Below are 11,893 nucleotides of genomic sequence, written 5' to 3'. Positions count from 1 at the left end.
CAGCTCAGGTGTACATGGCTGTCACCTTAGCCGCTTGAGCCACAGGTACCGAGCGAGATGAGGCAAAATTAAAGCATCTGCATTGAATTAGTAGTTTTAAAACTCTAAGACCTCTGCCCTGGGTCTTTTCCAATCTAGGTAAGCATTCCATACTAAAAAAAAAAAAAAAAAAGTACATAAGAATATAAGTTAAAGGACAGAAATCTGGTCCAACATTCAGTCCCAGTCAAATTATTTTCTTAGCATAGCATTTTTAAGTAGTTGACCAGTAGAACCAAATTTCTTTGATCCAACTTTCTCCCAGAAATACCAGTGTAAAACCTTACAAATGTAATCTTACAGCTAATGCGGATTTTTATCATCAAAAGTTACTTTTTTTTAAGGAAATGGAGTGGAAAAGAGGAACAAGGAAATAACATACCTGGGAAAAATTATGTAATTATTGATCAATAAAGAAAAAGGACTTTACTGGATCAGTAACTATTTTTCTATAATTCTTCAGTATTTGATAAAGACCTCCCTCCTAAATTCTTGAAGAGACGAAAAAATTGTTTTATTCAACATTAACATTAATCTAAAAGAAATTTAAAAGTGCTTAGATGAAAACAAAACATTACATGGAAAGATGTACTTATTGCATTTTAAATATTTAAAAGTTACATTAGAATATGTTGTATTAATGCTACGTATAAATATTTCAAAAGACAGTTTCAAATATGATTTAATTTGAAAATGTTTTATGACATTATTCTATTTTCAGGTTAACATATAAAAAAAATCAGCTCTTAAAAGTATGTATTTGTTCGGCGGCACCTGTGGCTCGAAGGAGGAGGGCGCTGGCCCCATATACCAGAGGTAGGTTGGGCCCAGTGGCTCATGCCCATAATCCTAGAACTCCAGAAAGCCCAAGTGGAAAGACACTGGAGCTCACGGTAAGACCAGCATCTCTACTAAAACCAGAAAAATTAGCTAGGCCTGATGCCAGCCTCCTATGGTCACATCTACCTGGGAGGCTAAGGCAAGGTGACTGCTTGAGCCCAGGAGTTTGAGGTTCCTCTAAGCTAGGATCTCACAGGGCACTTTAGCCTGGGCAGCAGAGTCAGACTGTGTCTCAGGAAAAAAAAAAAAAAAATTATGTATTTATTTTTCTTAATTTTAAGACCTCTTCCTTTCTTTGAATCCAATAACAAAAAGTTCACTTTGATAACGTCCAGGCAATTACCTTGAATGCTTGTTTCCATGAAAGTTTCCCTTAAAAACACTTTCTCCCAAACCTATTTATTATTGGAGAATAACAAAAAATTCAAGTTGGCCAAAGGTGACTCACTCATGCCTATAATCCTAGTACTCTGAGAGGCTGAGATGGGTGAATTGCCTGAGTTCAAGAGCTTGAGATCTCACTGAGCAAGAGTGAGACCTCATCTCCACTAAAAATATAAAAATTAGTTGGGTATGGTGGTGGGCGCCTCTAGTTCCAGCTACTTGGGAGGCTGAGGCAGGAGGATTGTTCAAGCCCAAGAGTTTGAGGCTGCTGTGAGCTGTGATGCCACAGCACTCTATCCAGGCTTGCCAGAGTGACTCTGTCTCAAAAACGAAACAAAATTCAAGCTGTTTCGAGTACACCTTTCTGCTTTTGCTAACTCTGAACCTCCTTGTGTGTTAGTCTCACACCTGGAGAAATTAGACGTGCTTATCAGGTTTCAAACTTTGGTCTCTTCTACTTACTAACGTCACTGTATTACTCTGACCTCCACTGACAGAGCTTACCCCATGCAAAGTGAACACTCACTTTGGTTTCCCTCAGCTTAAAAAAATAAGAACAAAAAACCCACATGGGGTGTGTTATTTTCCATTTCAAATTAAATTACATGCATGATTTCAATTAATAAAATGACCCCTTAAACTTAAGCTCTGTGTTGTGTCCTAAGATTGTGCACCCCTTGCTTCTCATTTATTTAAAGGAAACTTTCAACTAACTTGTTTTTCTTTTCCGACTTAAATTACCAGTTTTCTTCTCTATTCTCCTTAAAGTTAGACAAATAATTCAGGTGTAGGGTTAATTTACTTGAGGAGACAGACCAGTTGAGTTTTAAAGTACAGACCATTATGCTTGACTACTTGAAATTGGAAAGAAATGGTTTAAATTCATAAAAATATTGAAATCATTCAATATCGTTAATAATCTACCATAAGTAATAAGCATAAAAATGTGAAGCATTAAAGATTAAACATTAAACATTCACTATGAACTCACTTCATTCTTGCCCTAAGGTTTGGTAAAAGAAAGGGTGGTGGGTAGAATTGTGATTTCTAACACTCCTTCCATTCTAATGTCCAGGTTCTTTTATAACAGAAGAGAAGGGACCCTGAGGAAGTGGCTTCAAGGCGGGTGACAGGAAAGCCTAGCCTGGGAACCAGGGCGCAAGGGCCCATAAGAACGTGGGTATGAAGGACTGAGGTAGCCAATGACCTATAGAAAGAGACAATGACCAATCCCAAGGGCAATGCTGCCCAAGGCCAGAGGCCCAGGCAGGACTTGCAGCCAATTTTGGATGAAGCATTTATACCCTGCTGGCTTTTATTTCCATCTCTCTCCCTCTTTCTCCTTCATGACAGGGACCTCCTCCCCCATCTCTCTTTGGAAGAGCTCTAACCTTCCTTTTTATTCTTCTAAATAAAAATCTCTCTTTGTTGCCCTGAAACTTGTGCAGGTCACTTTTGTTCTCTCTCCGCACTGCCTATGCCGCTCCAGTTTTTCCAGTTCCACTCACTTTTGCTTTCAGGCTCTGCCGTGCCTCAGTTGAACTTTCTAGCTCAGCCGAGTAATCAAACCAGGTCAACGGGGTTCAGGGACCTGGGCCCCCGACCCCCAACATTAGATATGCAAAAGCCATTTCTGTCTTGAATTCTGTGTCTGTCATATTGTACACACGTACACACACGTCCCAGTGGCATTTATGTTAGGAAACTTGCAGGAAAGGAAAAGAATGCAAAAATTCAAAATCGAAGCCAGGCATTTCCGTACACTGATGGTGGGGAGTAACTGCTATATTCCTTCTTGAAGTCAGGGTGACATTTTATATCAAAATCTAGAATGAGGCAGCCCTTTAAATCCAGTGCTTGTACTTCTAGGAATCAAGCCCAGTAAGCACACATTTATGTAAACACGTATGTCTGAGGATATATAATTCGACATTGGATATAACGTGGAAATCCCGACTTAAAAACTCCAACCCAGATTCTGGCTTCCAATCTGCAGTTCTGGTTTAAATGGCTCCAGGTCATCAAGCCAAATGCCAGGGAACCAAGAGGCATCCCCGTCCTCATAAAGCCAGGGGAGCACTGTCTCTTTCTCCTCTGAAACACACGGGATCAGTCCCCTCTCATCTCCACTGCAGCTACCCTGGTGTCAGCCACCGTTATTTCTCACATGAACCGCAGTAAAAACTTCCCGAGTTTTTTCCTCCCACTTACTCTTGTCTCCCAGAACTCCAAAAGCCAAAATGCCCATTTTAAAACACAAATAGGGGCAGGGGCTAGTGACTCACGCCTGTAATCCTGCCATTCTGGGAAGCTGAGTTGGAGGTTCCCTTGAGCTCAGAAGTTTAAGACCAGCCTGAGAAACAGTGAGAGCTCATGTCTACTAAAAATAGAAAAATTAGCCAGGCGTGGTGGTGGGTGTCTGTAGTCCCACCCACATGGAGGCTGAAGCAGGAGGGTCACTTGAACCTGGGAGTCTGGGATTGCTCTGAGTTAGGCTGACGCCACAGAACTCTAGCCTGAGGCAACAGAGTGAGCCTCTGTCTCAAAATAAACAAAACACAAATAAGATCAGCACTTCCCTGTGCAAAATTCTTACACAACTCTGCCCTGCCCTTCAAGCAAAATCTAAATGCTCTTCTGGTGTGTACCTGCCTCTCCAGAACACTCCCCCTTGCTCTGATTATGCTGCCTCCAAACCGACAAGTCCTAAAATCTACCAAGCTCTTCTCTGCTGCAAGACCCTTACCCACATTTTTCTTCAGCCTGGAAAGCATTCTTTTTTTTTTTTTAAATTAAATCATAGCTGTGTACGTTAATGCAATCATGGAGTACAGTGTGGTGTTTTCATATACAATTTGAAATATTTTCATCAAACTGGTTAACATAGCCTTCATGTGATTTTCTTAGCTATTGTGTTAAGACGTTTATATTCTACTTTTAGAAAGAGTCACTTATACCCTTGTAAGATAAACCATAGAGGTGATCCCTCCAATCATCCTCCCTCCACCCATCCACCTCCTCCCCTCCCTTCTTCCTCCTCCCTCCCCATATTCTTCAGCCTGGAAAGCATTCCTCTGGCTCCTTGTTACCCAGTTATTACACAGTAGCCTTCCCAGGGGAAACATTTACTATTACCTCATAATATTCATTCCCTTCATCTACTCACCTCAACTTTCAATTATCTTATTGATTGTGTATTTCTTCCCACTCATACATAAAATTCAGATGGCACGGAACTGTTTCACTGCCATTATCTCAGTTCTGTGTACGTCCAAATCAAAACTTACCTGCTTTAAGAGTGGCAGAATAATCTAAGGGCCTGAGTTTTTCTTTCATTTGCCACAGATAAGCCATTATTTAAATTATGAGGAAAGAGGAAAGAATTTACTAGATCAGGCAACTTCTCTAAGTTAGAGGAAAGAATTTACAGATCAGGTAACTCCTCTACCTAATCTATTTCAGTTATCTACATCTACTCCAATAAAATAATGACAACATCAATTACAGCAACAAGAACTTGGTGAAAACCCGTGTGGCACTCAGTAGTGCACTAGCAGTTTCTGATCTGGCTTCAGAAATCTTAACTTCATCACCAGCCGTGGATACACTTTAATTTGTGGCCACTTCCTTTTGGGAAATATACATTGTTCAGATTGGCCATAACTCCAAAGGTGCATGGTAAGTGATGAAGCTGAGATTACTGAAGACAGATCAGGCTTTTGTAAGGTAAGGAGAGTTTATGTTTTAGTTTGGAGAGTCACGGACTGGGGGAAAGTTTTGCTTACTGTAACAGCCAGAAAGGCATGTGATTGGTGCGCGGGGGAGGCCTGGACGCAGCACAGAGATTACCAAGCAAAGGCTCTCCACCAGTAACTTTCCCCTATCATAGAATCAGTATCGTGTCTTCTCATGCGGAAGATTGAAATTCAGATTTTCCCTTAGATCTGAAAGGCGTGGCACTGTAGCCCATGCTGCAGGAGGTGCCTCATTCCCAGAACAATTCCCGGTGGAATCACGTCAAGTTGGCCCTGTGCAATTTTGTTTAGTCTTAAGTAAGGTGCTAGAATCTATATAAGTGGTCTTTGTACTGATAACATATTCTCTTTATCTTATCCATTCCACTTTAAACACACTCTCTACTCATCCATGTCCTTGCATGATCTGTTTTTACTTTGAAAATGAAGTCTATTTGGCTCGGCGCCTATAGCTCAACCGGCTAAGGCGCCAGCCACGTACACCTAAGGTGGCGGGTTCGAATCCCCAGCCCGGACCCGCCAAAACAACAATGACGGCTGCAACCAAAAAATAGCCGGGCGTTGTGGCGGGCGCCTGTGGTCCCAGCTACTTGGGAGGCGGAGGCAAGAGACTCGCTTGAGCCCAGGAGTTGGAGGTTGCTGTGAGCTGTAATGCCACGGCACTCTACCCAGGGGGAAAGCTTGAGGCTCTGTCTCAAAAAAAAAAAAAAGAAAATGAAGTCTATTTACCTAATAAGTGCAATGCTAAAATCACCCTGCAATATGTATACTTAGTTATAAAAGTATTTAGCTATTCATGGTCATTCTAGAATTGGAAAATTGATCTTGGGAAAGATTAATACTTTAATGTTTTAATCCATTTGTGTTGCTATAAAGGAACACCAGGCTGGGTAATTTACACAGAAAAGAGGTTTATCTGCTCTTGGTTTTCTGGGTTATACAAGGACAGGGCACCAGCATCTGATTCCCAGTGAGGGCTTCTGGTTGCTTCTACTCATGGTGGGGGGGGAGCCAAGCAGGTGGTGAGAGAGGAAGAGGGAGGTGCCAGGCTCTGGTTAATAACCAGCTGCTCTCTAGGGAGCTGATAGACTAAGAGCTCACTCACCTCTCACCTCGCTGCTGTGCCCAGCGGGCATTGATGTATTAACAAGGGAGCTGCTGTCACAGCCCAAACACCTCCATTAGGTCCTCACCTCCCACCGGGGCTGAATTTCAACAAGAAGTCTGGGGGGACAAATGTCCAAATTATAGCAATACTAATATTTTATATTAACATACACATGTAGCAATCTTAACTTTCAAGAAATAATGCCTATAGTGTAGCTGGCTCCAATTCTCCTTTCTCTCCTAAGCCTTTTCTTCTGACTTAACCCCCGAAAGCTTCTAAATTTGTAACCTCATGATTTTATTTCATCCTTGCTATTAGGAGTCTCAGGAAGGATGTAACAGGTTAAGGTCTACTTTCCTTAGCACATTTCTCTGGCTCTACCATAATTGTTTTTCCATTAAAAATGCTTCTTTGAAAGAATTTTAAGTCATCAAATTTCCTTCCTTAGCCTTTGAATCACACAGTTCTTTATCTAACCAGAGCAAAAGAAGCACATGAGAGAATGCTCTGAAATTCTGTCTCTAAACCAGAGCCAAAAGTGGAGGTAGTTTCAATAGTAAATTTTTCTTAGGAAAAGTTCCACTCCTATAAATGTCACCCCTCTTTGTCTCAAATCAAGAATCAACATGTCCAGGGCCCAGAGCTGTAAGCAAAGAAAATAAAAGGGATCTCAGAGCTCTAGTGAGGTCACAACACCAGGAAGGAAAGCAGTCATCTCTTCTTGAGAAGTGTTGTGGGTAACGCAGGGAATGAGATTCAAAGGATTAATAACTTAGAGAACCACTGAAGCAATGAGTTACCTACAGCCATCACTGTAATCTTGCCCATACCTCACTCAATTCACATAATCAACAAAGCAGAGAGCTGGAGAGAGCGGGAAGCCCCTACTTCGCTGTGCAGTGAGTTGCAATGCAAAGTTAACAACCTAGATCTGCAGTGCTTCTTTAGACCAAAACAAACATCAGCACACAGAAACTTACCTTCGATAATGGACCCCAGCTGATATTCTCCACTGAAAAATTGTGGCAAGGAAAATACAAGTGCTCCCAGGCCTATCATGAAGGATGCGAAGGCGAGCCATCTGGGCTTGTGTCCTCTCTCCCCAAAGAAAGAGACAAACAGAGACAGCACACAGAACGCAATGTCGTAGCTGGATGAGATGAGGCCAGTCAGCGAACTCTTCATCTCATAACGCTTCTCAATGGTGGAAATACTAATATTTACTAGGCCATTAACTACAATACCTAAAAAAAGAGAAAAGGAAATTTATACACATGATTACGACTTTACCATGTTCATTATGATGATTAACACAATGTACTCAGGTTTGGTTGTTTACTGGGGTTTTTTGGTATTAACGTGCCAATTTTAAATGTCTATAAGTGTCATAGTGAGGCAGCCCCAACATACTTTAAGGTAAGATTGCTTTTTAAGTATACACTTGTGAGTTTTCAGGTGTCCAGAAAAACTGATGAGTGCTTGTCCACCATGTACTAAATCACAGTTAACTATCCTCAATTCATTTTTCTTTAAATGACAAACAAAAAGTCAGACTGTCCAGCCCCATGAAGCCAGTTTGCTGGAGTTCCCGAGGCAAGTTCACCACAGATCTCACTCAGAAGAGTACAAAGTCAGAAGGGACCCCAGGGACCACCACAGCCACACTCAGCTGCTCTGAAGTTCCTCAGTCCTTACACGTATTTATCCGTAACAAGAGAGCACCTTGATTGGTCCTAAGAAGGAGAAATTGACCTCCCAAATTTCTATTTTTTCTAATACTCTTACAGATATTAAGTTATTTTAGAAGTTCTGCGAAAGTAAATATAAGCTAAAGGCCTATTTTAGCCACTAGCATTCTAAATCATAACCAAAGTAAACGAAAAAAGTTAAAAAGAAACTTACACTTCACCTGCTTGTTATTGTGACTATAATGAAGGAAGATAAACCAGGATGGACCGAAAATCAATTCTGACTTTAAAACGTTCTGTCCAAACAGATTAAACTCACAGGACTTTAAACATTACTGTAAACTAAAAATAAACAGCATCTGGTCAAATTTCAACCAGTTACTTCTTTTACTTAAGAGGTTTTGTGAACTGTTTTCATTCACTTGTTAACCGAGTGAGTACACACAGACACGGTTTCTATAATCTCTTTAAATGTCGCTTTACCAAGACTATAGCTGAAAATATATCTCATAAAAAAAGAAATACAACAGGTTTCAAAAGTCCAAACCTAACTTTTACTGTTACACTGGCTTAATAAGGCTATAAACTAATTTACAATTGCTGAGATTTCAAGATAAAGTATTTAAAGTACCTAGGAAAGGCATTTGAATAAGGAGATAACGCTTTAATGTAAAAATTTCCCTCATGCAAAAATCAACTTCCCTAGACAACCACAATGCTACTAATTAAAAATCATTCGAGGAAATTTATAGCCTTTAATGGTAAAACTTCTCTTCTGGACTTGGATTATTTGCAAAATATTCTGAGACTGTGACTCAAGTGACCAAAAAATATGTCAGGCAGATTCAGACTACCCTTCATCTCCACCCCTTCAGTGGGTCCCCTTCCGTGACTTCCCGTTTCTCCCTCTGGTCCCCTGCCCTGGCGCTCTCGCCTTTCCTGTTTCCATGAAGGGACCCACTCTCCCTCCACCACATCACTCCCGCCTCCAAACTCGGTTTAGCGCCCTAACTCCTAAGGGCATAAACCTGGGCTTAATCTGCAGCTCCCAGAAGAACCTAAAGAGAGCCCAGCTAGAACACAACAGAGGCTGGAAACCACTGTCGGGCTCGCCTGGGCGGCGTGGGAAGCTTGCGCTCCTTCACCCGGCTGCCCTGTGGCCCACAATTCTCCCAAAGTCAGGAAACGTGGATGCAGATACCCCATCAGATTGATTTCAAATAGCTTTCTCTTTTGAGAGACATCCTACTCTTGTAAATTCTTCCCCCAGGAAGCAAGGTAACACAAAATTCGTTTAACAATGGATTCAGTGAAAGGTAGACTTCTGTAATGTAAAGTAAGCTCCCCCAGGGTAAACCTTCCCGAAGGGCAAGTTCTTGTAATCTTCCCCAGAGGTATGGGATGCGCTAAACTGAGAACGCTAAAGGCGGCCGGCGGGTGGGGTAGGCAGGCGGGAGAAGCTTGTACAGAGACATTCAAATGCTGCCCTGAAGGAGAAGCCAAACGAGAAGGCGGGATCGGTGTCTGGGCGCCGGGGCTGCGAACGCGAAGTGCAAGCTTGAGGCTGCCGCGCGGCGCCTCCACCGCCGGGGACCACACCTGCACCTACCTGGGTACCGCACCTGCCGGGGGACCTGCACCTACCTGGGTACCGCACCTGCCGGGGGACCTGCACCTGCCCGGGGACCGCGCCTGCCGGGGGACCGCACCTGCCCACTGCTCCCGCTCTCCGCGCCCCCGCACCCACCTTGCGTGAGGGCCAGCAGGCAGTAGTGCAGCAGGAAGCCTCGCGGCGTGTTGCAGCGCTGCAGACACCGCGGGTGGAAGCTTCCCCAGCCGCACGGCCCCTCCCCGAGCTCCGACAGCAGCTGTGGCCCGGGCTGCTCCTGGGAGACCTGGGCCGCTGCTGAAAGCGGAGGGGGCTCAGGTGACTTCTGGGGCTCCTGGGGCTCCGGTAGCTGAGAATCCTCTCTCCGGGGGACGGAGGACGAGGCAGACACGTCGACCTGGGATGGCGATGCGGAGGAGCGGCGCGGAGTGTCCGGGCTGGGGACGAAAGCCGGGTTCTCGACGCCCTTGGAGCCCTTCATGGTCAGGAGGGGCTCTCCCGACGCCGGTGGCTTGGAGCAGCAAACGCCGGGTCGCTCTCTGGCTCCTCCCGCGGGCAGGTGACAGCGCCCGCGTGCGGGAGGAGTTCCGCCTCCCTGCCCTCCCTCTCCTGCGGCGGCTCCGACTCTCCTCCTCCAGCTCGGCTGCCTCGGGCGCCGGCGTCCACCCCGTAGGCTGCGCGCTTGGCCCGCGGCTGTGACACACCTGTGGGGGTGGGGGGGACGCACCTGGACGCGGCGGGGGGGCCGACCCGGCACGAGTCGGGGCGAGAGTCCTGTCGCCGCCCCAGGCGGGAATCCGCCCTCCAGGCTCTCGGGACGCGGCGCACCTTTCCCGGAGCCCAGGTCCAGGGATGAACAGAGTGCGGGATGTGGGAGCCCCTGACCAAAAGCTCCCCGTGCGTGGACGCGGAATCAGTCGGCGGTTGCATCAGGAGATCCGGCAGGAACGTACCCTGCGCTGCGCTTCGGTGCTGCCTGCCGGGACTCCAAGAACCAGCAACCCCGGAATAAAGCCTGGGGTCGCCACGCACGGGGAAAATGGGAAATCGCGGCTAAATGCAGCTTTATTCCCAAGATATTCATTACCGAACTTTACAGAATACTTACAAAATATTCTCTACCTGTTGGCCGCCTCGGTCTAGGCGCGCTCACGCGCAGTCCGCTCTCGGCGCCGGGCCGCAGGGTCCGAGTTACCTGCTGTAGCGGGACTTTTTCTGGGCATGTGACTCTGGGGACATTCTGTACTTGGAGTCCCTGAGGTTCTTGATCGAGCTCTTACCCGTCATCTTCTTTAGAAACAGAAAGCCCCCTACCCGCTCTGCCACCCCCACTAACATCAGCAAAACCACCTTTACAGCTTTACTTCCCCAGAACCCAAGGAATCGAAATTAGAAAACTTTTAAAAATACATAGGACATTCCCCCTGCTGCATGTTGTGTATTTAAGATCCCAGTGCTGACATCTTCCCGGGGGATAAGTAAGAGAGACACTTGGAAGAGCTTGACACCCATCGTGTGATAGTCACAACTCACTCATTCACTGGTTCTTTCATCCTCCATAAAGAAAATATTTCCTCTGTGCCAAAAAACACTGTCCTGGGCTCCGGAGGTGGGGTGGGGGCGAGTGGTACGCTGAGGAGCCAGGCTGGCCAGGGGCGCGGCCCTCCTAACAGGAGGCGGACTGTGTATTTGCTGGAACGCACAGTGCGTGGCCACAATGGGTAAGTGAACACTACTTTGTGAATCTTTTGTTTCAGTTATGTGCCCTGTGTTCTCTGGGTTGGGGGATTGAGACACAAAATACGTATTTTCGCACAGGTGTGCGTTCTGTTCCCTCAGCCAAATAGCCTGGCCTAGAACATGAGCAAAGCGTAAAAGCAGGCGTTAACTTGTTGTAAATGTCTGCTATACGTCCTGGTTTTAAGCTCAACAAAAGCAGTTGCTATCACCATCTACACTTTAGATGTTGAGGAAAGCACGTCCTGGAAAGGATCCTAACTCTGCAAAGTCACACAGCTGGACCCTTGTTAAGGATTTGAGTTCAGCTCTCTACACTAGGCATCCCCCCTGGACTGGGCACTTTCTCTCAGTCACTGTGCTCTAGATTACTGCGCAGCAATTCTAAGGGAGAAAACTCCGATTTCTCTGATGTTTATTTATGAGGCTTAGACTAATGCTACTCTGGATACCTGAGATTTTGATCATCATTTTATCTATGGAATATGAAGTGAAGTACCCAAACACCAAATTTGGCTTTGCTGAGATGTGGTCATGTGGTGCTATCAGGGTTTAAGAATATTTTGCAGTTTTGGATTAAAACATTCAAACTATATGATTAAAATCAAAGTGGTGCTCTTCCAACTATGTATCAGATCCAAATTAATAAACTGGGATTCAAATGTAAACTAAAAATCAAAGCAGCATAATCATCATGCACTTAAATTTATACTATCTAAACAGAACTCTCCAC

The 11,893-nt window shown here is 44.9% G+C and overlaps 1 protein-coding gene across 1 annotated transcript in view; it reads right to left on the bottom strand.

Moving 5' to 3' along the window:
- The window catches only part of SLCO4C1 (solute carrier organic anion transporter family member 4C1), a 55,243-nt gene extending 45,339 nt beyond the window's left edge, over positions 1 to 9,904 (bottom strand). The window contains exons 1-2 of the mRNA XM_003788950.2: positions 9,562 to 9,904; positions 7,107 to 7,370 (exon numbers count right to left, since the gene is read on the bottom strand). Coding sequence (XP_003788998.1) covers positions 7,107 to 7,370; positions 9,562 to 9,904 — 607 coding nt within the window. The remainder of the gene's footprint in view (positions 1 to 7,106; positions 7,371 to 9,561) is intronic.
- Positions 9,905 to 11,893: the final 1,989 nt, after the last annotated feature.

This window comes from Otolemur garnettii, unplaced genomic scaffold, assembly GCF_000181295.1.
Source record: "Otolemur garnettii isolate 467f Iridium unplaced genomic scaffold, OtoGar3 scaffold00030, whole genome shotgun sequence".
Lineage (NCBI taxonomy): Eukaryota > Metazoa > Chordata > Mammalia > Primates > Galagidae > Otolemur > Otolemur garnettii.
This window is presented reverse-complemented; position numbering and strand designations above follow the sequence as displayed.